A 23,157-nucleotide genomic window follows, 5' to 3' on the forward strand; every position below is an offset into this window, starting at 1 on the left:
AGGCTATGCTTGTTCATCTGTGGGAAAAACGATCCTTTAAGTGCTAGCCTGATTTATAGTTACAGCATGGCTGGCATTGATCATGTCAGAGACTGATAGCTGGCTGTAAGCTGACAAAGCCTCTCTCGGTGTGGAGAGGAAGAAGAAAATGTGCCTGCGATCCAATGATTTCTGTCCAGCTTCTCGAAACTCGATCTTACTGTAGCTTGCTCTTTCCTATGGAGATTAGTGTAGGTTTTCTCAAGTTTACAAACAGTGCTTTCCTATCAAAGTTTTGAATTACCCATCATCTGCCCTCCCATGCTCTAATTATGTCTGTGTGAGTCCAGTATTCACCTTTTAAACTGTTCAAGTCACTTACCTGTAAGGTCAGTGATCTCACCTGTAATGCTATCTCACTGGAGGACAATGGCTCCAGGACTATTTTAGCAGTCACAATTATAGCAAAACCACATGGCTGCTTGGAAGTATAAGAGTGAAGCGATATTTGGTCTAGGCTACAAGCACTTTGTCAGATCTCTTTGCTTCCCATGTTTTATCCACTCTTTAAAGGTACTTGATAATGTTTGGACTGATTGCATCCTTTCTCTCTCTTTCTTCCAGGATTTGACTCATCCTGCCCAATGGTGAATGTGCTGTCCTTGCTGGGCCACTAAAGGGGGCAATGTTCACCATCCCGCCCCAGTGGTGAGCATCCTCAGAGCATCCACTATTGAGGCCAGCGGGGGAAGTGAAGCAAAGGCCTCAAAGCACTCCAGTAAATCCCAAAGAGCCCTTTGCACTGAGAGGCACATGCTTATTTGAAAGCTCAGCGCACAGCAACGTAAAAGTCGGCTGCGGAATAGCTGATCCTTTTTCGAGTGGTGGTGGAGGAGGAGCATCAAGAGTGATCAAGAAACCCAATCCTCTTATCCCAGGCGCAAGACGCCAACTGAGAGCAAGTGCACTCTGGGAACTCGTGGTGGGGGTTAAAAAGAGCTAACTGACCTTATTGGAGGACTGAGGCTAGAGGCAGCAATCAAAGCGGAGACACGCGTCATGGGCTATGGGGGCCATGGTGACCTAGCATAAATGGCTACTCCTGACCCAAAGCTTGTGCCAGTGTCTGCTGCTCAACCCTTTTCCTTTTTCCTTCTCTTTTCCTCTCTGTTGTCCTACTCTTGCTGCAAACACTTCGAAGGCCAGGCTTTCAGCCTCCCCTCTGCCCCCCTCTCTTTCCCGGTCCCACGTTTGCACTGTGGCCATGGGGCTGTGGAAGTTAGTACGGGGTGTCAGGCAACTCGAGCTCCACCGCCTTATCCTGGTGCTCATCATCTTTTGCCTGCTCTCCATGGCTTTCCTGGCCTACTATGTCAGCAACAGCCCTAAAATAAAGGAGGCACCCCCTTTGCCCTTTAGTGACTGTGGTGGGGTTGTTGCGGCCGCACCAGGAGGGCAACGGGCTCCTCTTTTCCTGCCCCCTTTCACAGGCCGGCAGAGGACGGTTAAAGCAGTGGATAACTCTCGAACAGAGCCTGTGGTGCTGGTCTTTATGGAAAGCATCTACTCTCAACTCGGACAAGAGATTGTGGCTATCCTTGAGTCCAGTCGCTTTCGATACCACACTGAGATTGCACCCAGTAAGGGGGACATGCCTACGTTGATGGAGCGTGACATCGGCCGCTATGCCCTGGTCATTTATGAGAACATTCTAAAGTATGTCAACTTGGATGCTTGGAACCGTGACCTACTGGATAAATATTGTGCTGAATTTGGTGTAGGCATCATCGGTTTCTTCAAAGCCAATGAGAACTCGCTGCTTAGTGCCCAGCTGAAGGGCTTCCCGCTGTTCCTGCACTCTAACCTGGGCCTACGAGACTACCACGTCAACCCTGCCGCCCCATTACTGTACATCACCAAACCCAATGAGGTGGAACAGGGCCCACTCCCTGGCGATGACTGGACAGTCTTTCAGTCTAACCATAGCACCTATGAGCCCGTGCTCCTGGCTGTCACAAAATCCTCAGAAGCACTCGACCATTTGGGCCCCCACCGAGCCCTTCATGCCACTGTAGTTCAGGACCTTGGCCTTCACGACGGAATTCAAAGGGTTCTGTTTGGCAACAATCTGTCGTTTTGGCTTCACAAGTTGATTTTTGTGGATGCCATAGCATATCTGACAGGGAAAAGACTCTGCCTGTCCTTGGAGAGGCATCTGCTAGTTGACGTGGATGATATATTTGTGGGAAAGGAGGGTACGCGTATGAAGGTGACAGATGTGAAGGTGAGTGTCCTTTCTAACTTGGTTCATGCAAAAATGTATATTCTCTCTTCATTTACTCACTCTCGTGGTGTTCCAAACCTATATGACTTTCCTCTTTGGTTCAGAATGCTGTGAGGATGAGTGAATGATTTTCATTTTCGTTTTTGGCTGATCGAACCCTTTAAAAGTCCTTAGGTTGCTTAGTGTTGTTTACCTATGGACATTCAAATTGGTCTCTTCATCCCATCCATTGTTTAACAAGCAAAACTCATGTTCTTTAAATGGGTAACATGATGTATTGGCTGAGACATACCATGGAGCATTAATGATGCTTTGAGCACTGTGGTGTTATGGAGATTGGAGGCTAAAACAGCTAGTACTCAAAATAATGTGCTTGTTAGATCAAGAGATAATTGATCTCTTTGGACAATGTGCCTATTAACCTATTTATAAGCATTGTTGCCAAAGGGGCTTATTACATATGAATCCCTCCCAGTGCTCATCATCAGATTGAGTAGAAGCTTCCTGCCTCCTAAAGTATAGAAATCGCAATGCTGCGCATGGCAGTGCTTTCAGAAGCCGTAAATGTGTAGTGTACACTTGCAAAGATAGATACCACCCAGCTGTCCTCTTTGAAGCCAGACAAAGTAAATTAACAACTCTAATTAGAAATAATAGGGCAATTAATGTCACATTTGCATTGACAACATGAAGATGTTTCTTCAGCAGAAGAATCTGCCTTGTCTGTCTGCTTACTGAATCAGTCAGGCAGTTAATTAGCCCGCCATCAATTATATTTGACATTCTGTTACACAAAGTCAGTCCAACGAATTGGAAATTATAGAGGCGGAGACATTTCTACAAAAAAATTTTTTACAATAACAAAAGTGAGCAATTGGCAATTTTAAATGTAATTTGCTAAAATGGTGAATGGTTGTGTTGGAGCTTACACAATAATTCAGACATTTATGTGTCATTACTCTGCCTCTATCATTTCAAACTCCGTAGACTGACTTTGTGTAACACAAAAAAACATTTTAGGTGAGGTTTAGGTTTACTTTTATATCAAGTTGCATAACTTGGGTTGGGAATCATGGTCATACCTTAGAAATATTAAAACCTTCCATAGTAAAATATTTTCACTTGTTAAGCCCGCCCTCAGGATTCAGCAGACATATTTAGTCTGACTGAATAATGTCTCACCTTTTTGGTGGTTCTTGCCTTTTGTTGTTTTATAAACTATTATCGTTGTGGGTGCTCTCAGTGCTTTTATTCAATTAAATTTTCAGCAAATTTGCATGCAGATTTATATTTGATATTTTGATGTTATACTTTTGTTTAAAAATGTTGTCTTGTGTAACACCTAAGGGGGTATCTGTCCTGTACCTTGGTATGAAAACCACTGTATACAAGTTAAGCTTTCTCAATAGCATCTGTGCCCTCACAGTGAAATTTTATGGGGCCAGTGTTATATGTTTGCCCCATAGACTTCCTTTGTAAGTACATTTTTATCAACACTTTTTGTTTTTGCAGGCAAAGTCAGTTATTTTCGGTGGTAATCAACAACATGCCACAGATGCTGTTGATGGAGCATAACTTGTATTTAGCCCTGAACATCCCTTAAAACCCAGCCTGTTACACAACTGCTGCTATTTATTATTTACTTGGGAAAGAATGTTTGAAAATGTATGCAGCATCTCATTTCCATATGTTTTCCTTTTACAGTCAGTCTTAATCATGATGGTTACTGGGGACAATACCTTGGAGCAAGGACACAGTTTTAAGTGTTCTTTTTTTTCCACAGATAGCATAAGTGTTTTGCAGGAATATGTGTGTAACACACAGATTATCCACCCACAGAGCTGTGTTTATGTTGTTGTTTTTTGCCAGATTTGTATGGTGATGTATGCCATGCCACCTGGCCTCAAGCTGAACAAGTGGGCTGTAATCACCTCAGCCTGTAGTGCTGCATAGACAACTCAAACAAACTGTGTCTAATGGTGGACTAATCACATCTATTCTTACTCCATATGTGACCCTGGATCAAAAAACCAGTCTTAAATCTCTGGGCTATTTTTTAGCAATAGCCAAGAAAACATTGTATGGATCAAAACTATTGATTTTTCTTTTATGCCAAAAATCATTAGGATATTAAGTAAATATCATGTTCCATGAAGATATTTTGTAAATTTCCTACCATAAATATATCAAAACTGAATTTTTGATTAGTAATATGCATTGCTAAGAATTAATTTAGACAACTTTAATAGCGATTTCCTCAGATTCGCACCCTACATATATTCCACATATATGTATCGGCAGATGGAGATTAGAAGTTGTTAAGAGTTTAGATGGAGTTTAGATTTGTTAGAAGTTGTTAGAGTTGTTGAATTGTGGGCTGCCACTTAAAAATAACAAGACATAATTATGAATTTGTTAAATATTTAAATGCATTTCATTTTTAATTACATTTAGGTTTAGACAATGATTGCTACTGTAGGATAAGAGTAATGTGTAGTTGTATTGTGTACTTGAGAATTTTGTCTTGATTTTTACAGATGTGAATTTGAGCTTCTCGACAATCCAGCTGTACTTAGAGATTTCATGCGACTATTGAGTGTCAGCTCTACAGGGAGAAGAGGTGATCTGTAAGGGAATGACTGTTTTGCCCATGTCCGCTGTCAAAATGTGATGCCTTTCCCGGAGACAGCATTGGACTGGCTTTGTTGTGCATCTGACTGAATCTGGTCTCAGAAACCATCTTGATCCCTAGTCTGTTAGGTCTAGAGAATTCAGACGGACTATGGGATGAAAATAGAATTGAGGTATGAAAATGTTTGAGTAGTGTTGCTGCAAAGCTGACCCAAGTCTGTTGTGGCAAGGTCAGTGGTGACAAAAGCTGTTCTGACCTCTGGCCCTCATTCCTCTTTACTCCCTCTACTCTGTCATAACTCATTGAACAAAGTTATTGATTGTAAAAGGAAAACCTTATTTTTTCTTTTTTCAATAGGTAGCATCTTTTTTTTTCTTCTTCTTTTATCAACCTGTCAAATGTGATACACACTACTGAATCTGTCCACGCTGGGCATCACTGTGCAATCTTAGATGGCTCGCAGATTGCCATAAAAACAGCAGGATTATGCTGACATGCTGAGCAAACACACTGAAAGCAGAACAAATATTGGATACACTCAAACTCAGGGACACCGGCGGCTCTTAAATCAGTGAAAGATGCCTTCTCTCCCCAGCAGCAGGGCTTGATTTGTGACACTGCCGCAACTATCGGCCCGGCTTTGTGTTAGATTTGTGCGGGAAGCGACACTATCTCTCCCCGCCGTCTGATTTGTGCTGGAACAGCGCTGTAATTCGCTTATACCCCTGTATCACTCTCAGGGCTTGAAGGGCTTGATGGCAGGATCATTTTGTATTTCAGGCCTCACAGCACCGTCATTAGCTAGATGTGCGCAGTGATGCTAAGTTATGAAATGTGTTCATTTCGCAAGGATGAGTTTAGATTGATGTTAAGGCTGCGGCTTCTTTCGCACGTCTGACCTGCCCGTGGGTAGAGGAGATTTGAATGCAAATGTGTATTTCTCATCCCACTCAGTCTGTCGATCTGGCCGACGGCCTGAAAGTTCTGCTTTCCTTCATAGGACTGAATTGGCACCACAATGCCATCTATTGGTGACTTTAACTCATACATGTGTTAGTGTGAATGTCTATGGTACTGGAGAGATTTGTTTAATGCTACTGTTGTTGTTTTTGCCTTCAAGCATAGCTTAAAGTCAAATGTCGTTGCTTTGTTCTTGGCATATTGCTCATCTTGTTCCACAGATTTTAGGCAGGACTTTGAAAGTGTTATTAAAGTGATAACTCTTCTATTTCCAGGCTTTGCTCAACACACAGAATAAACTGCGTTCGCTGGTTCCCAACTTCACCTTCAATCTTGGATTCTCCGGGAAGTTCTACTATGCAGGTACTTTTTTCCGTTTTCTTGTTGACTTTTACGAGACAACGCAGGAGAAATCAGTTTTAGTTTTTTCTTGTTTAAATCAGATTTTGTTAAACCAGCAAAAAAGTAATTAATGGCCAAACCTATTTTTGATGTTGTTGTTCAGAATGAAGTCACTTTTGCTAGCATGTCTAAAGTAGCTGCAACGCAAAATTTGGCATTTTGCGGACCCTAAACTTCTAAACGGTAACAAATCAAGTACATTAGAGCAGGAAAGAAGCCAAAGAAACATGTAAAATCTAATCTTATTGAACAAAATGCGCCTAAATGACAGAAATCATTCATACGTATATGTGTTTTTGCAGGTACAGAGGAGGAGGATGAAGGCGACGACATGCTGTTGCAGCACCGGCATGAGTTTTGGTGGTTTCCACACATGTGGAGTCACATGCAGCCGCATCTTTTCCACAATGTCAGTGTGCTGGCGGAGCAGATGAGACTCAACATGCAGTTTGCACAGGTTTGTTGGTAAAATGATACACCTTAATGCAGAACAGTTTAATTCCTGTGCCAGTAATAGCCCCAAACATAATTGCAAACATAATATTACCAAACCCTCCTCTCGTCTGCCATTGTGTGGACATACATGTGATCCAGTTCCTCCATTGGCACTCCATTAGTTGAATGTCTTTACACTCTTCAACCAACCTACAAAAGTCTTATGTATTTTTTATTTTAAATACTAAACTTGGATAAGCAAATGCACTTTAACACAAAAATGTCATACAAAATGAGTTTCTTCGATCTTTTCCATATTAGCTTTTTCCCTCCATTTGTTGTGTTGCAACAGGGGAGCTCGCTTTGTTCCTTCATCATTGTGTTACTATTTCCAGCCATTACTGCTGTTGTCGCAGAGGTGCGAGTATCGATTCTCTGCCCACCAGCTTTATCTCATGTTGGTATTTCATTATAGATTTGTATTAGCACTTTTTCATTGGATCGGTAGGATTCTCTTTGACCTTGACTCGGAGTGCATCCGCCGAGGAGATTGTGAATTTGGCCTGTTGAAACGAGCCCACCCTGGTGTAATGATGGTCATTGGAGTGGGATATGGACCGCCGGCAGAAGACAGCGAGAGGGAGTGTGCCGTGAATACTAACCAGCCCTTTCCTCCTCTCGCTAATCCTTCTGTCACATCCTGTCTTTAGAGCAGACACTGACATATGCCTTCTCCTGCACTCTGCTCAATGGAGAAGACACAGCTCCTTCATCAAGGTTTAATGAGCCTGCAAAGGGCCGTCCTTAACTCGGGGCTCACAGTTTGTGCTCACACTCACACACGCGAGCGAGAAGGAACACACACGTGGAGCTCTTAAAGTGGCATCTTGGACAGAGAGAAAAGCCCTTTGCTCATCATAAGAATGTGTTTGTCTACCACCCTCCTGTGGTGTTAGAAATAACTACGCCTCTCGACACACAGAGTTAGATTTTTCTATTGCAGAGAAGCATAATCAAAAGCTTCTCGCTCGCACACGCTCTGATGACATGTCTTGTTAACGGCGTCTCATATCGACTTTTCTCCTCTGTTCTACTCCCGTTCGCCCCATAAGTCTTGGCAGTGCAATTGCGAGTGAGTTTTAAGTGGCGGGTAGCTTTGTGATTGATCTTCACGAGCGTTTGTTTGTCTCTTGTCATTACAGGAGCATGGTATTCCCACAGACATGGGGTACGCTGTGGCCCCCCACCACTCAGGGGTGTATCCTGTACACAGCCAGCTGTACGAGGCCTGGAAGAGTGTTTGGGGGATCACAGTGACCAGCACAGAAGAATATCCACATCTGAGACCGGCACGCCATCGCAGGGGCTTCATACATCGTGGCATAAAGGTGAAACATTACCAATTCACTGTCAATCTTGCTGATGATGATCCTTAAGAAATCATTCTAATATGCTGAATTGGTGATCAAGTAACATTTTTTTTATTATAAATGTTAACATTTTTGTGGAACCCATGATACTTTTTTAGGATTCTTATAAGGCTTACAGCATTAATTTGAAATAGAAAATCTTTGTAATGTCAACAATTGTCTTTAATTTAATGCATCTTTACATCTTTACAAGACATCTAGCTGATCCCAAACTTTTGAGCAGTAATGTGTCTGTGATGCATTTTTTTTTGTTTTGTTTTTTTGCGTTTAGTGTGAAAGGGCTTTTATTAATAAAACTCAAGCAGAATGATTTTTTTCTGTAAATCTTGCATCATTCAATTGAGTGCAAAAGAGTATCCAATAATGATTTAACAAACATTATAGAAATTCATTTTGCTGGTGTTTTATGAATTCGACCCAGTGTTTTCAGCAGAAGAAGAAGAATGTAAAATAATGTTATTGTAGCCTGAGCTCAAATTGCTCCCACCATGATCAGATTAAATGACTAATGACTGCTTCATTCCTTCGAATACATTCGTCTTGGAGTACGTCTGAATGCTGTGTGTACAGGTCCCTCACCTTCTTCTGTCTGCAGGTGTTGCCCAGGCAGACATGTGGCCTTTTTACTCACACCATCTTCTATAATGAGTACCCTGGAGGCTCTCGGGAGCTGGACAAGAGCATACGTGGAGGAGAGCTCTTCCTCACCATCCTCCTAAACCCTGTGAGTTGCATTTGTGCCGTTTTCCCCTCTGTGTTTGTGCTTGTGCTTGTGTGTGTTTAGTGAATGGGAGTGAGTGTATTTTTCTTTGTGCGTGTGTTTGTTTATCTTTCCCAAAGTTAAGCGGTGACAGAGTCCTGCCCTTGCGCTCTGTGCTTTTGTTTGTGTTCGGCCCTATCGCCTGAAGTGTTTGCTAGTGCAAAAGCTGGAAAAATAAACTAGATTGGGATCTTCAAAATGAAAATAGTAGCTGTTTCCAAAGCTTTACTTAAAAATATACTAAATTAAGTTACATGTAAATAACACTGTCCCCATCCTCAGATCAGCATCTTCATGACTCACCTGTCTAACTACGGAAACGATCGGCTCGGCTTATACACCTTTGAGTCTCTGGTGAAGTTTGTGCAGTGCTGGACCAACCTACGGCTACAGACTCTACCTCCCATGGAACTAGCCGAGAAATACTTCCAGATCTTTCCAGAAGAAATGGACCCCCTATGGCAGGTATAATAAAGGCAAAAAAAACTATAAATACAAATATCTTTGGGATTGTAATTATAATAATTGTATTAATAAATATTTATTTATGCACCTATTTGCATAGTCTTTTAAGACATGTGTGACCGTTTCTGGAGATGTTTGTGCACTAATAATTAAGATCTATTAATTACAATAATTGATGCTTGATTGCAAAAGGAAAACCATTTAAGGAGTCTCTAGAAAATTATTTGGAAAATGATCAAATTTAGTTATATTATAATAATTAAAACTCTAATAGTGAATGGGTGGGAAACTTCATTAATCAGTGAATTAATCAAATAAAATGTGAAATGCAAAAAATTAGGATTGTTTCCTTCATCTTTTCATCTATTCAGAATCCTTGTCATGACAAAAGACACAAAGACATCTGGTCCAAAGAAAAGACCTGTGATAGACTGCCCAAGTTTCTGGTTATTGGCCCACAGAAAACAGGTGAGTCCTGCGATTTCCAGACTCAAGCCTTAAATCTTACCCCAGGTAACCAAATAAATAAATCTTTAGAGACTGCGTGTGATGCTGTTTATTTCTGAGCACAGGTACCTCAGCTTTGCACTCCTTCCTGACCCTTCACCCTGCCATCACCAGCAACTTCCCCAGCCCAATCACCTTTGAGGAGATCCAGTTCTTTAATGGGCCGAATTACCACTACGGCATTGACTGGTAATATACACGGCACATCTTTTTCATTCCCAGCCAGTGTAGCAGAGACAAATCATTCATCATAATAAGTTTATCACCCCTCCATTTTATTATATCTGTAATACTGTCTAGGTTTCATATTGCAATTTTAATATATCCATTACTTAGGTACAGGATAAGCCCTCTGCTTAAAAATAACAGTGAGATGACATTAAAGTGTCATGTAACGGAAGACTACAAATCATTTATTGCAACCTTATTTAGCATATTTGTTGTTTTTGCACATCTTTATCTCTTGCAGGTACATGGACTTCTTTCCCTTCCCCTCGAACGTCAGCACAGATTTCATGTTTGAGAAAAGTGCCAACTACTTTGATACAGAGGTGGTTTCAAAGAGGGCTGCCGCATTACTCCCCAGAGCCAAGATCATAGCATTGCTTATAAACCCAGTCGACAGAGCCTACTCTTGGTATCAGGTACTCTACAACAGCTTGCTCTCCTATTGTGTGGTCTTTTTTTCTGTAATAAATGTAATGGTCCTAAAGTAATGATCATTTAAAGGTCCTGGTAGCAGCTTTTTTTTATGGCGTGTAACTCAGAAAATACTCCCGTTACCTGACACACATCACTGAATTACATACTGAAAAATCACATGGCTTTGTGGCAGCCATTGACATTTGAGGCACTGTCTATCATTTTGTGCATTAATAGTGCAGACCATATATGGGCAGCAGGACCTTCTTGTCGGATAGCATTTATCTTAACCGTAAACCTTTCTCTTTCACCTCTGAAACTGACGTCAGCATCAGCGAGCACACCAGGACCCTGCTGCCATTAACCACACCTTCCACGAGGTTGTAACAGCAGGTCCGTCTGCATCTAAAGAGCTGTTGACCCTTCAGAGCCGCAGCCTCCAGCCTGGGACTTACGCCACACATCTCGAGCGCTGGCTTGTGCACTACCAGGCCAGACAGGTACTGCAGTTATCTTGTGTATGATATATCCCTTCTCTTGTTTTTGATCTGCTTCATAACTATCAGGGCAAATGCATTTGAAATCTGTAGGTTTGAATGTAGTTAGTTCGAAGATCTAAATTCTCTACTAAGCAATTTAAACAATAAATATTTTTGCATTTTCATTTATTTAATAGTTTATTTTCAGTCATTTTATATGCTTTTGTCATTTTCACTTTAAATTCAACACACATTTTTCTTAAAACACCTCTGTAACATTTTTCAAAATTAGCATTACGGTTTGTTTTCTGAAACCTCTTCTCTCTTTTTTCACTGTAGCTCCATATTGTAGACGGCGCCCTGCTTCGATCTAACCCAGCCCTGGTGATGGATGGCATCCAGCGGTTCCTGGGGGTCACACCCATCTTCAACTACACCCAGGCTCTCGTGTGAGTCCTTCACTTCACTCTGTTAATGAACATCTGTGAATAAACTGAATGTTTTTTCTTACATCCATCTGTGTTTGTGTGCCATGTGTGTATTGCAGATTTGATGAGGGTAAAGGATTCTGGTGTCAGAGGTTGGAAGGTGGGCGTCCTAAGTGTCTGGGGAAGAGTAAAGGCAGAAAATACCCAGAAATGGCCCATGAGGTAGATGATAGTCTCAGCTCTTCTCTCCTCGCTCATAAAACTTGCTCTGTCTTTCTGAACGATGCCATTGGCAAGGACACGCTGTTATAGACGGGTGACTCACCGGCAGTGAGAACACAGATCAGATAGTCATGTCACATCACTGGAGATGTTTCAACTAGTAGAATGCAACAGGCATGTTTGTGTTGTTACAAACATTTACAGTTTAACTGTTCACTTTGTCGGGTGCAAAAAAAAAAAAAAGCAGTGGAATTCAAAAACTCGTGCTGTCTGAGTGGCATCTAGATCATATACACATCAGGCTTTTTGTCATGTCTTTATTTTTATTTTTTTATTATTAATTAAAAAATTGTTTCACATGATGTCTTTGAAACAAACATAATATGGTATAGTGAAAAATATAAATATACAGGACGGCGGTTACCATGATCAGCTGATTCCACTAACTAAATCTTTGATCATTTAATTTTCATTAATAATTGAATGAACAATACTACAACAATTTGAATTTTTATTGTTAATAATAATAAGAATGATAATAGTTATATTATAGTTTTCATCATTTCTTATTTTGGGATTTTAAATTAGTAAATTTGCCACATTTTGTTTAAATTTGATCAATTATAACATTTTAATATTTTGAAATAATAATTGTATATAAGAATTAATAGAACTAATCATGGTAACACTTTATTATAAGGTGTTCTTGTTACACATGTACTTACTATTATTCTAACAATAAATTATGCATACTGTAATTACATGTAGTAATTGCATGTAGTTAATTAATATTACTTGATACATAAATGTATAAGTACACTGTAAAAATGACTCCTTAAAATAAATTGTAACTCTATCATTTATAATTGTAAAATGTATTATTATTATTATTATTATTATTATTATTAATAATACAATTATCATCATGATCATAAAATAATCTGTCATTTTTTAAATATTTAATAATAACAGTGTTGAATTAATAACAAAATTTAAATTGCATTTTATCCAAAGCGACTTACAGTGCATTCAGGCTATCAATTTTTATCATGTGTTCCCGGGAAACTGAACCCCCAACCTTGCGCAAGAATGTATACTTTTATAGTAAATTCTAATAATTAAGTACTATTACTACAGTAAATAGTAATAGAATTAATAATCAAATCATGTATAATTGCATAATATTTAATTATTAATACAATTACAATGATAATCATTTAATTTTGAATGTTGTTTTTATAGATGAATTAGTAATAATAATGTATATTGTATAAAACAAAAACTACTGGGTAAATAGGTTCTTCTTTTAAGCAAAGGCACTTTCAGATGTTGTATATTTTTGGCTGTAGGCTGTTGTTAGTTAAAGCACACATCAGTTATGAGTTGAAGGCCTCCTTAAACAGCTCTGTTTGTGTCTTTCCAGACACGTGCCTTCCTGACGGAGTACTACAGGGAGCATAACCTGGAACTGTTACGGCTGCTGAATCGGCTGGGTCAGGCGTTACCCACCTGGCTCAGAGAAGAGCTCCAGAGCACCAGCTGGAGCTGAGACGACGTCACTTTCACCTCCAGTATCAGAACGCCTAAAAACAATGTCCGCTTACTACAGAGGTACCAAAACCACTCGGTTCAAAACTATAGTAGCAGATGAACTGACTGACGGCTTTGAGTGGACTGCAAACTTCAGCCTCTCGTTAAGGTGCTCACTGTCTGAGATGTTGAAGACGAGGGAATGCTGGAAAATGCAGTCCCTCCTCTTATCTATGACAGACCTACCTGTCAGGACCAGAACGCACTACCAGTGTGGACAAGCATGAGTTTATTGGTGACTTAAGTGTGTTAATACACACTAGTACTCGTACAAAAACACACACGGTCTAGCCTTGATCATCTCGTCTGAGGAATGATTGTAAAACATTGTACATTTTAAAAGCGTTGTATATTTTGGGTTTGGGATTGTGACAGTTGAACCTGGCAGCGTTTGTGTACAGCCAGAGCTCTGTTTGAATAGGACGCCTAGAGGACGTCAGGTCCACAGCCCTTGTCTTCTCCACACGCACAAACGCACAAAGCTGGATCAGAAACCAAACGGTAAGAAAGTATATGCAATCGAGGGAGCATTTGTTTAATGTCTCGTCTCCCACTAGAGTCCGGTGGAAAGCTTTTATTTCAAGTGTCTTATCAGGTGTATCCCGTATTTATCCTATCCATGCACTTTCCTCTACACTACGCACACTGAAGTGTGGAAGTGACTGCAGATGCTGTGGCAGATGTGTTGTATGTCAGGAGCTGTGAAAGCAGGAGAGGAGAAGGGCTGTGCTGTGATTCCTGGTCTGTCCTACACAAGGAGGAGCTGCTGTCTTGTCTTGTCTCTTTTTTTTTTTTTTTAAATGTATTTTAAAAGCTCCCAACGCTGTATTATCTCTAATAAACACTTAGAGAGGTTGGATATGTTTGTGTGAATCATTTTGTCTGGAACTGTGCCTTTTGAGAAAAGAGCAGAAGGTATTTATTATGGGCTTAAAAAGTAGAGGTGAAAATCTTTTTGGCACCTCATTTAATTCAGTTCAGGGAGTCCCTGCCTGCTTCCTGATTTATTTTTTATGCCATTTCAGCTCAAGGGAAAATTTGATACCAGTGTTTTAAGTGTCATATTACACTATTGTTGAAAAGTATAAGGTCAGATTTTTGAAAGGAACTAAACTTGTCTGAGAAAATATAGTAGTTGACAATTGAAGTGGATCAAAACATTTCATCAAGAACGGGTATTGTTTTGGTTTTAGGACAACTTTGATGAAACAACTTCCAATGTTGACTACTGCAGATGCCTGTGAGTGTTCCCACCAAATCAACTTACAAAGGGAACACCGTTCTGTCTAGGAGACTTTTTTAAAATATTTGTATATTTGCTGCTTGAAAGCACAAGAAAATGTGTAACAGTCATATTGAGTCTAACAGTGAACACGTTTTAAGTAGCTCAGTCTTCATTGCAAGTGACTTCGAGCAAACCACATTTCTCTAACCATAATCACACTACTGCTTAATGAGCTTCCTGTGGAAGAGTTGCTAAGAGAAGACCTGTGTAAAAAGATGAGAATGTGAATGAGAAATGATTTCCCCTTTTAAACTGCACTGTTTATAATAAGTTCTCTAAATAATCCAACACCCTGCATGAAAACCTTATATGCATTGGCCATTAGTTGTGTAATACACAATGTGTAAATAACCACATTCATTTTCATTTTTGAATGCAACAAGTTATGTGTCTGGCCTTCCAAGTAATGTTCTAGTTGTCATGCTATTTCTCTCCACATAGTGGCGCTATAGTCAGAGATTTTGATGGTGGCCTAATGCTCTCCTCATCTCACACACACACACACACACACACACTGTACACCTGGAACATTTCCATTTATCTGTTTATTAATAACACATGAGCTTTAATGCTTAATGGGCTGCTCGGTGGGTGTCTGGCCACAAATGGGTTTACACCTCTGCTGAGTGTGTTAGTGTATTATTCATGTACATTTAGTTGTAGTTGAGGTAAAGAGCAACTTCTGTTCTAAATGACTCACTAAACGGGCTTTGTCTTTTTTTTTTTTTTTAAGGATGTTAATGATACCTTTTCAATTTGTTTATCATATTGAGAACGCTCGGTGTAGTGTTGTCACACTGTCACATTTACTCACTTTGTTCCTGACCTGTATGATTTGCTTTCTTTGGAACATGAAAGAAGATTTGTTAAACACTTTTTGTCAGAAACAGAAAAATTGTGAACGATTCCTATAAGAAGCAGAACCAGTTGCACTAAAGCTGTGATGACGCTGAATTGCTGACTACACACAGTAAGCAGCCAAAGCTACTCATTTTGAGCATTTTTATTTTATTATTTTTTTCCCTCTGACTGCCTCCATTTTCTGTCTCTGCTCTGAAATGGCTGTGAAATTTCCCACTTGGGCAAGACTGTCGTCTGTTTTGGCTTAATGTAGGAAATTGACTCATTTTGTGGCATTGATTTCCTCTCTGCTACATAGAGGAGATCGCTGGCAGGGCAAACCTGAGAGCGGTCGATAGCCCTTCAGAGGGCCGGATATGTGTGCCACACCTCTCCTCTCATGGGAGAGAGAGAGAGAGCACTCGTGTGTTATTGTTTTTCCCCCATTTTAATTCTCACAGCCTTTGTCTGTATAACTATAGCAGTAATCTCCTATGATGGCCTTTTGCTTTCATCTATAGGTGTTGCTGGTGTAGCTGTTGTGTTCGCAAATGTCACATGATTTATGTTATCTGTCAGTGGCCGTCTGGCTTTAGGAGAATTCAGAGGCCACTAGTTCAATGTCACTAGCTTCTCCTTTAATTTACTGAACTGGTAAGGTTCACAACTTGACACTTTTACTCCAAATACTAGCCCAGTCCAAGTATGTTGGTGTGAATTTGTGTGGTCACGACTGAATTTTATGGATGGATTAGAAGGAACACACTTTTGAAAATGTCTTAGGATTTTTTTTTTCTTTTTTTGTAAGGATGTTTAATCATGAGAAATCAAAATGTACTTGATGATCTGGGGCGGAGGATGCTCTTATTATGGCGAGACATATTTTTTGTCCTTACAGTAATGGTAACTAAGAATGTTTAACAGTTACCAACTTTTGTGTTCAGCAGAAAAATGAATGTCATACAGGTGTGGGCCAACATAAAGGTGAATAAATGACCATTTTTAGTTTAGCTTGAGCTGTCCATTTCATTGATGGCTTTATTGACTTCATTCTGTTTGGGTTCAGTAGATCAGTGCTTGTCCTCTCCATGCACACTTCCACAGGAAGCATCACTTAGCCTGTATACAGAAAAGTCGGCCTCCACAGCCTCTGTTCTGGTAACTCATTAGCAGGAAACACCTTTCTGTGATTCTGGGGTAATTAAAGGATCAATAAAACAACAAGTAAGGTTTGTCTCATCAACTCACTGCACTGATGTTTGTTTTGGGTCAATATCAACCACAGTTTATTTCTGGTGGAAATTGCATGTTTGGAGAGAGAGAGAGAAGAGGAATCTTTCCTTCCTAATATTAGTTAGGTGTAATACACTTACTGACCAGGTGGTGTCAACACTGTATTTTCTTCATTTTTTCCACAAATTGATTTGTATTTTTTATTATGTTTCCATATTTCTAAACGGTTACCCCATCAGGAAACACTCACATGCACCATCACAGTGAAACTTTATATATTGTATACAAAGTAATGTTAAAAGTATACATCAGCTAAAAAACTGTGAAAATATTGTAACATAAAAAAAGTGTAATAATTAGTGTAATTATATAAAAAATAATTATTATTTACTTCTATGTATGTTAATGGATGTACTGTAACGCAATAGTATTTGTGACTCTGTCTTCTGTAAGCATTCCTATAAAATAATGCATCCTATAAAATAATGCATGCTTTTTATTTGTTCACAATAACATGGTCCTACCATAAAAATGTAAAGGTAAAATGAAAAAACGAACCTCCATCAAGCTGCAGAGTCAAGAAGTCACCTGCATTAAACACATTCTTACGAATTAATTAAACTAGGAGAATGTTTCCTTAATTCCTATACTTAAGAAACGCTTCATATTTGGAAGATAAGGAATCTAGAGCAATGTAAAAGTCAATACACATTTAAAAGATAATGTTAGTACATAGTTGAGATAATGAAATACAGATGTTTACCTTTAGACTACACCTTACCTTAAGGTGTACTTTTTGTTTGAGACTCTTCTTGTTAAAAATTAATTAAACCATGGTTCAAACTGATTGATCTTCTCCTACTTTCCAGTGAATTGTTATGACTGAAAAATATTTCAGCCATAACAATTTAAACATTTAAAAAGCCAGATCTACTTTAGTGGAGAAAAGGACCTTCATGCTGCTGGATGGATTATAACAGCAAGCATTCTCTGTTAATCCAGCTTGGTTCAAGTTGAACGTCAACATAAGGAGTCACCTAAATGTTAGTCAACAGACAAGCAATTTCGTTGCAACTATGGACGTGATTGTACTTTGCTTCTGCTTAGCGCTAGGACTAATTCATACTACAGAAGAAAAGGTTCTCAGGCAGCGTTCCCCCACATATTGTTTATGTGATGGATGACCAAGGCTTCAATGACATCGGGTACCATAACTCGGAGATCCACATGCCCGTGTTGGACCAGCTGGCTGGCGGAGGGGTGAAGCTGGAAAACTACTATGTTAAGCCCATCTGTTCCCCCTCACGCAGCCAGCTTATGACTGGATGGTAAGAGACCCACTATTGTTTTCCTAATGCCACTATTTTGTTAAAACACTGCATGAATCTTATTGTATAATACTTACAATTATGCATATACTACTATAAATTATCTTATCCTGTCTATTGCATATTCAGTATTAGTAGCTTTTTTTGGTTGGAGTTAAACCCAGTGAATTTTTTTGTATAGACAAGAGTTCCATGAATCCAGACCTGGATGGCCACTGTCCAGCAAGGTTTAGCTCCAACCCTAATGTGAACAAGGTCTTCAGAGTTACTAGAAAGTTACAGGTAGGTGTGTTTGATCAGGGCTTCAGCTAAACTCTGCAGGGCAGTGGCAGATTTGAGGAACTTCGGTAGGGAATCTGTGTTCAAAATACCCACCTACCATCTATTGCTTCAGATATCAGATTCACACTGGGCTTCAACACTCGATCATCCATGCACGGCAGCCCCTCTGCTTGGCCCCTGCTTGTGAACCAAGTACTGTGCCGTGTTGAGTCATGTAAGCTTTTGTGGTCATTAAGACTGAAAGAAATCCTGAGAGGTCATAACCAGCAGACACCCCTGTTTCTATACGTGGCCCTCCAGGCCGTGCACACATCATTACAAGCTCCTGGGCATCTTCTCAGACATTACCAGACCCTTGGCAACAGACCTTGTCACCACTATGCTGCAATGGTGAGTGGGGTAGACGAGTCAGTAGGGGAGATTGTTAGTGAGGTGCAGAAGCGAGGCTACTACAACAACTCTGTGCTCATCTACTCTTCAGACAATGGGGCCAACCTCTCTTGGGGGTTGTAATTGGCCCCTGCGTTACGACAAAGGCTCCTACTGGGAAGGTGGAGTGCAAGCAGTTGGTTTTATACACAGCCCACTGTTGAAAACGAAGGGGTTGGTGAGTCAGGCTCTAATTGATGTCTCCGACTGCTACCCAACCCTGCTGTCTCTTGCAGTATAGAGAGAATCTGATTCTGCCACCTGGACGGCCAAGATGTTTGGGGTGCAATAAGCAGTGGCCTGCCCTGTCCATGAACTGAAATCCTCTTCAACATTGACCCAGTATCACGCAAGCATGGAGAAGTCGCCCTGAGACTTCTAAATCTTAATGGTTTTGGGATCTGGGATACAGGAGTACGTGCAGCCATTCGAGCTGGTGACTGGAAACTTCAGGGAATGTAGGAGACAGAGACTGGTTTCCTCTGTAGACAATGCTGGGAAGTCTACAGAGGCAGGCCATGGAAAAGAGATGAGACCAGGGAGGGAAGTCTGTTTGGCTTTTCAACATCACTGCTGATCCCTATGACAGGGTAGATTCGGAAGAGGCATGGCCTGAAGTGGTCAAGGTGCTGTTGACCCAACTTGCCGAGTACAACCAGACTGCTGTGCCTCCACACAATCCACCTGATGACCCAATGGCTGACCCGCAACTTCACAGAGGCGTGTGGACTCCTTGGCTGGGTCAGAAGGAGACAGGAGATGAAGAGGATGATGAAGAGCCAGACAACACCAACAAAAAGGTTGGTACCCGTATGCAAAGGGCTTCTTTGTTCTTGTAGTCCGAAGAGAACAATCTGTGACATATGAAAATATATGCAGTGACATTGAACTGTTTATGTCCTTCCTGCATTATTAGATGACACTTACTAGTCATGAGTATATTAGACAGGTTCCCATTACTTGTATTATGCCATGGATTTATCGGAACAGTTCGGATCATCTACCATTAATGGAACCCAGATCGGAGCAGTCTGGATTTGATCATATGTGATTCTACGAGCACTTAATGTAGACACTGCTGGATCTTTATTAGATGTTCCCATTATTTGAAGACAGAAAATTATGTAAGTAATGGCATTGATTTAATAGAGAATAATACAGCACTTATATTGTTCTTCACTTGTTTGTGGACCAGTGTTCTCTTATCCACCCCCTGGTTCACTTTTTTTCTCATCTATCTTTTCTTTCTCTGACATGCTTCTGCCTTGCACTCCTCCTCACGCCTCTCTCATTCTCCTACCTTTTGCTTTAATGCTTGCGCACTATCCAAATCTGCTCTAGCATTGCCCACCACAACCAGAATAACACACGATTCTTCATTGTTTCTGCGCTTTCTCCTCCACCTGTTCCTCGTCCTCTTGCATTCCTTCTCAGTTTGAGTAGATCAGGTCAGTGCAGATGTAGAAGCAAGTAAAAGAGCAATAAAATAAGTTATTTTATGTCAAACAAGGGCTATTTGAGGTATGAAGGCTGTGTGCCTTTATACAAGACATTCTTGGTCTGTTCATCTCCCGGTTAATGCATTTCACAAGACATGATGAAATGTGCTCTGTATTCAATGTAATGCGTATTCCAAAATAGCATTTTAGAAATATTTTGAATATTTAAATTTTACTTCTATGTATGTAAATGGATGCACTGTAATGTGATAGTATTTGTGACTCTGTGTCTTCTGTAAGCATTCCTATAAAATAATGCATCCTTTTTATTTGTTCACAATAACATGGTCCTACCATAAAAATGTAAAGGTAAAATGAAAAAAACGAACCTCCATCAAGCTGCAGAGTCAAGAAGTCACCTGCATTGAACACATTCTTACGAACTAATTAAACTAGGAGAATGTTTCCTTAAGTCCTATACTTAAGAAACGCTTCATATTTGGAAGATAAGGAATCTAGAGCAATGTAAAAGTCAATACACATTTAAAAGATAATGTTAGTACATAGTTGAGATAATGAAAAACAGATGTTTACCTTTAGACTACACCTTACCTTAAGGTGTACTTTTTGTTTGAGACTCTTCTTGTTAAAAATGAATTAAACCATGGTTCAAACTGATTAATCTTCTCCTACTTTCCAGTGAATTGTTATGGCTGAAAAATATGATGTTCTTTTAAATGTTAAATGGATAGTTGGCCCAAAAAAGAAAATGCCCTCACTCACTCACCCTCATGTCAAAACCTGTATAACTGTCTTCTGTAGGACACAAAGAAGATAAGATGTGTTTTTTTTTCCAATCCATACAACTGATTGGTTATCAACATTCTTCACAATATCTTATCTTGTGTTCAGAAGAAGTAGTTATACATCAGTCATTCAGGTTTGGAATGACATGAGGGTGAGGAAATGAAGACGTTGTCATTCTTGGATTTACTATCCATTTAAATTGTGATTACATTTGGTCTAAGCTTGTGAAATTACCTTTTCAGACTCATAGTTTGGAAACACAAAGTCTAGTGTGGCCACACCTTCACAAGTTCTGATGTAAATCTGTTGTATACTTATCTGAGGTCATAGTCCAGAGGGTATTTTTATTTCCTGTTATTATTTGCCCATTCAAAATAAGTGAAGAAAAGTCTGGAATGTACCTCGATGAATTATTACGAAATAACTTTTATTCCTTCTTCTGAGCGTAAGTGTTATAATTTCACCAACACAACAAAAACACTTCCTCCTCCTGTTTATCTCTGAAAACAACTCAAAACAGCATCAGCCCACTTTGGAAAGACTTCAGCTGTGGTAAGAATGCACAATGGGCTGGCCAAGAGAGAGAAAGAGAGATCTGACTGACTCCCTCACTCTGTGCATGAGTCATCCTGAACACATGCTGAGTTTGGCATCTTTTACAGGTGCTGCGAGCGATTTGTTTATGAAATACCAAGCATTAAATGTCCTTACTACATGACAGATACAGGCATTCAGCTTAAAAAAAAGGACTAGAGCTCCAAAAAACTAAAAATCTAGGGGCCAAAATTATGTATCTGTTGCCAAATTGCAGAGTCATTTGATACAGATTGCCTGGAAAGCTGTTGTTCATGCTCACAGCCTATTTCAGTGGTTGAGAAACTACACCAGCTAGTATGGAACAGTCTCAGAAGACTGGAGTTCTAGTGTGTGTATATAATGTAGGAATGGAGTACATTTGTGTGGACAGCTTCTTTACATTCAAACCACAAGTTACGCTAGAAGCTGTGATGAAGGGATGTTGTATAAATAAATAAAAAATTCAAGATTATCTGATGCAATCAATCTGAAAATCATAACTGTATTTGTGCCACATAAATGTCAGTTTGTTTTATAAGCATATTCCTGCCTGTTTGAATTAAAAGTCAAAGGTTGCATTGTTTATGTTTCCAATATGTCATACGCCTGCAGCCATACTTCCAAACAAAGCTCTCCGGAATCGATTCGACCTTATAAAATTGCGCCACACTATACTGGACAATAACTTGATTTTTGTAACTTTTAATTATTATTATTTTGAATAGCATGTGTATCTTAGACTATTTAACAAGGCTTGAAGTCAATGTCACTGTGAACTCATGCCAAATTGGACAACCCTAAAAGATGAGTCGTCCATTGATGCAGTAAGTTGTGAACAGCTCGATTTCCTCTCATTCAAATCATGCGACTGTTTAGTGAATCATTTCTAAATGATTCTTTAAAAAGAACCAGTTCATGCGAGTCAAATAAGACATCACAACACAACAAAACGATGCACTTTTGTAACTAACTTTTTCATGCATGTTTGAATCTTGAAGCAACATCAGGTTGCTCACAAGTCCTTGACGGCTGGGATTTTGGTGAAAGTGTGGGTTGTTGAAGGAATAGGGGTGGTCTGCTTCCATAAGTGTGGTGACTGGGCATCCCAGTCAATAAAGCAACATAATGCTGTGGTGTGGCAACACAATCATGGCTACATCGGGCAGCAGGCAACTTATTACAGGCATGTGATAATTCTTAAAATGGTAACTGTGCTAATGTAAAGACGTCAAGTGAAATGCAATACATTTGCATTAAGCCCAACAAACTGCACTTGATATTTTAGCCTGTTTTGTGTCGCTTCAGTTGAACTTCAATTACACAGATGAAGTGATAATGCGGTGCAGATAACTCTTTCAGTTTACTGTAGTTCGATAAACCTCATATTAACACACCAACTGACAAAATAGACTGAATTTGGCACATTATGCATCACACATGCAATTCAAACATGATCTACAAATGTAGTCTGTAATAGTTAAAGCAGTGCACTTTCCAGAGGAACTGATGCTGATTTCCCAGCATGCAAGGACACATTCTCATACGCCGCAACAGCACTGTGGGAACACTGCAATTAATAACCACCCACCTCTACTCCGCTCTAATTAAGCTTTCATATCAACATGCCTCTGTGTAATTACAGTCCCTGCACTTCTTATGCATTCATTGCTAATCGGACTGTTTTGCTCCACAAGATTGACCATGAAAGAAGAGAGAGCATTTA

The 23,157-nt window shown here is 39.9% G+C and overlaps 1 protein-coding gene and 1 pseudogene across 5 annotated transcripts in view; both read left to right on the plus strand.

The window, feature by feature from the left end:
• LOC127970087 (bifunctional heparan sulfate N-deacetylase/N-sulfotransferase 2) overlaps positions 1–14,074 on the plus strand; it is a 130,199-nt gene extending 116,125 nt beyond the window's left edge. For 4 of the 5 annotated variants that reach the window (XM_052572343.1, XM_052572342.1, XM_052572345.1 and 1 more), the window contains 13 exons: positions 604–2,263; positions 6,131–6,218; positions 6,560–6,714; positions 7,895–8,080; positions 8,718–8,846; positions 9,165–9,347; positions 9,719–9,815; positions 9,920–10,043; positions 10,324–10,498; positions 10,826–10,996; positions 11,315–11,424; positions 11,523–11,625; positions 13,049–14,074. In XM_052572343.1, coding sequence (XP_052428303.1) covers positions 1,244–2,263; positions 6,131–6,218; positions 6,560–6,714; positions 7,895–8,080; positions 8,718–8,846; positions 9,165–9,347; positions 9,719–9,815; positions 9,920–10,043; positions 10,324–10,498; positions 10,826–10,996; positions 11,315–11,424; positions 11,523–11,625; positions 13,049–13,174 — 2,667 coding nt within the window. In that variant the 5' untranslated portion in view covers positions 604–1,243 and the 3' untranslated portion in view covers positions 13,175–14,074. The remainder of the gene's footprint in view (positions 1–603; positions 2,264–6,130; positions 6,219–6,559; positions 6,715–7,894; positions 8,081–8,717; positions 8,847–9,164; positions 9,348–9,718; positions 9,816–9,919; positions 10,044–10,323; positions 10,499–10,825; positions 10,997–11,314; positions 11,425–11,522; positions 11,626–13,048) is intronic. The other variant, XR_008156517.1, reaches the window with a different exon arrangement.
• A 4,209-nt stretch (positions 14,075–18,283) lies between these two features.
• On the plus strand, positions 18,284–19,451 carry LOC127970478 (arylsulfatase I-like; annotated as a pseudogene).
• The last annotated feature ends 3,706 nt before the right edge of the window (positions 19,452–23,157 follow it).

Source organism: Carassius gibelio, chromosome B13, assembly GCF_023724105.1.
Source record: "Carassius gibelio isolate Cgi1373 ecotype wild population from Czech Republic chromosome B13, carGib1.2-hapl.c, whole genome shotgun sequence".
Classification (NCBI taxonomy): domain Eukaryota; kingdom Metazoa; phylum Chordata; class Actinopteri; order Cypriniformes; family Cyprinidae; genus Carassius; species Carassius gibelio.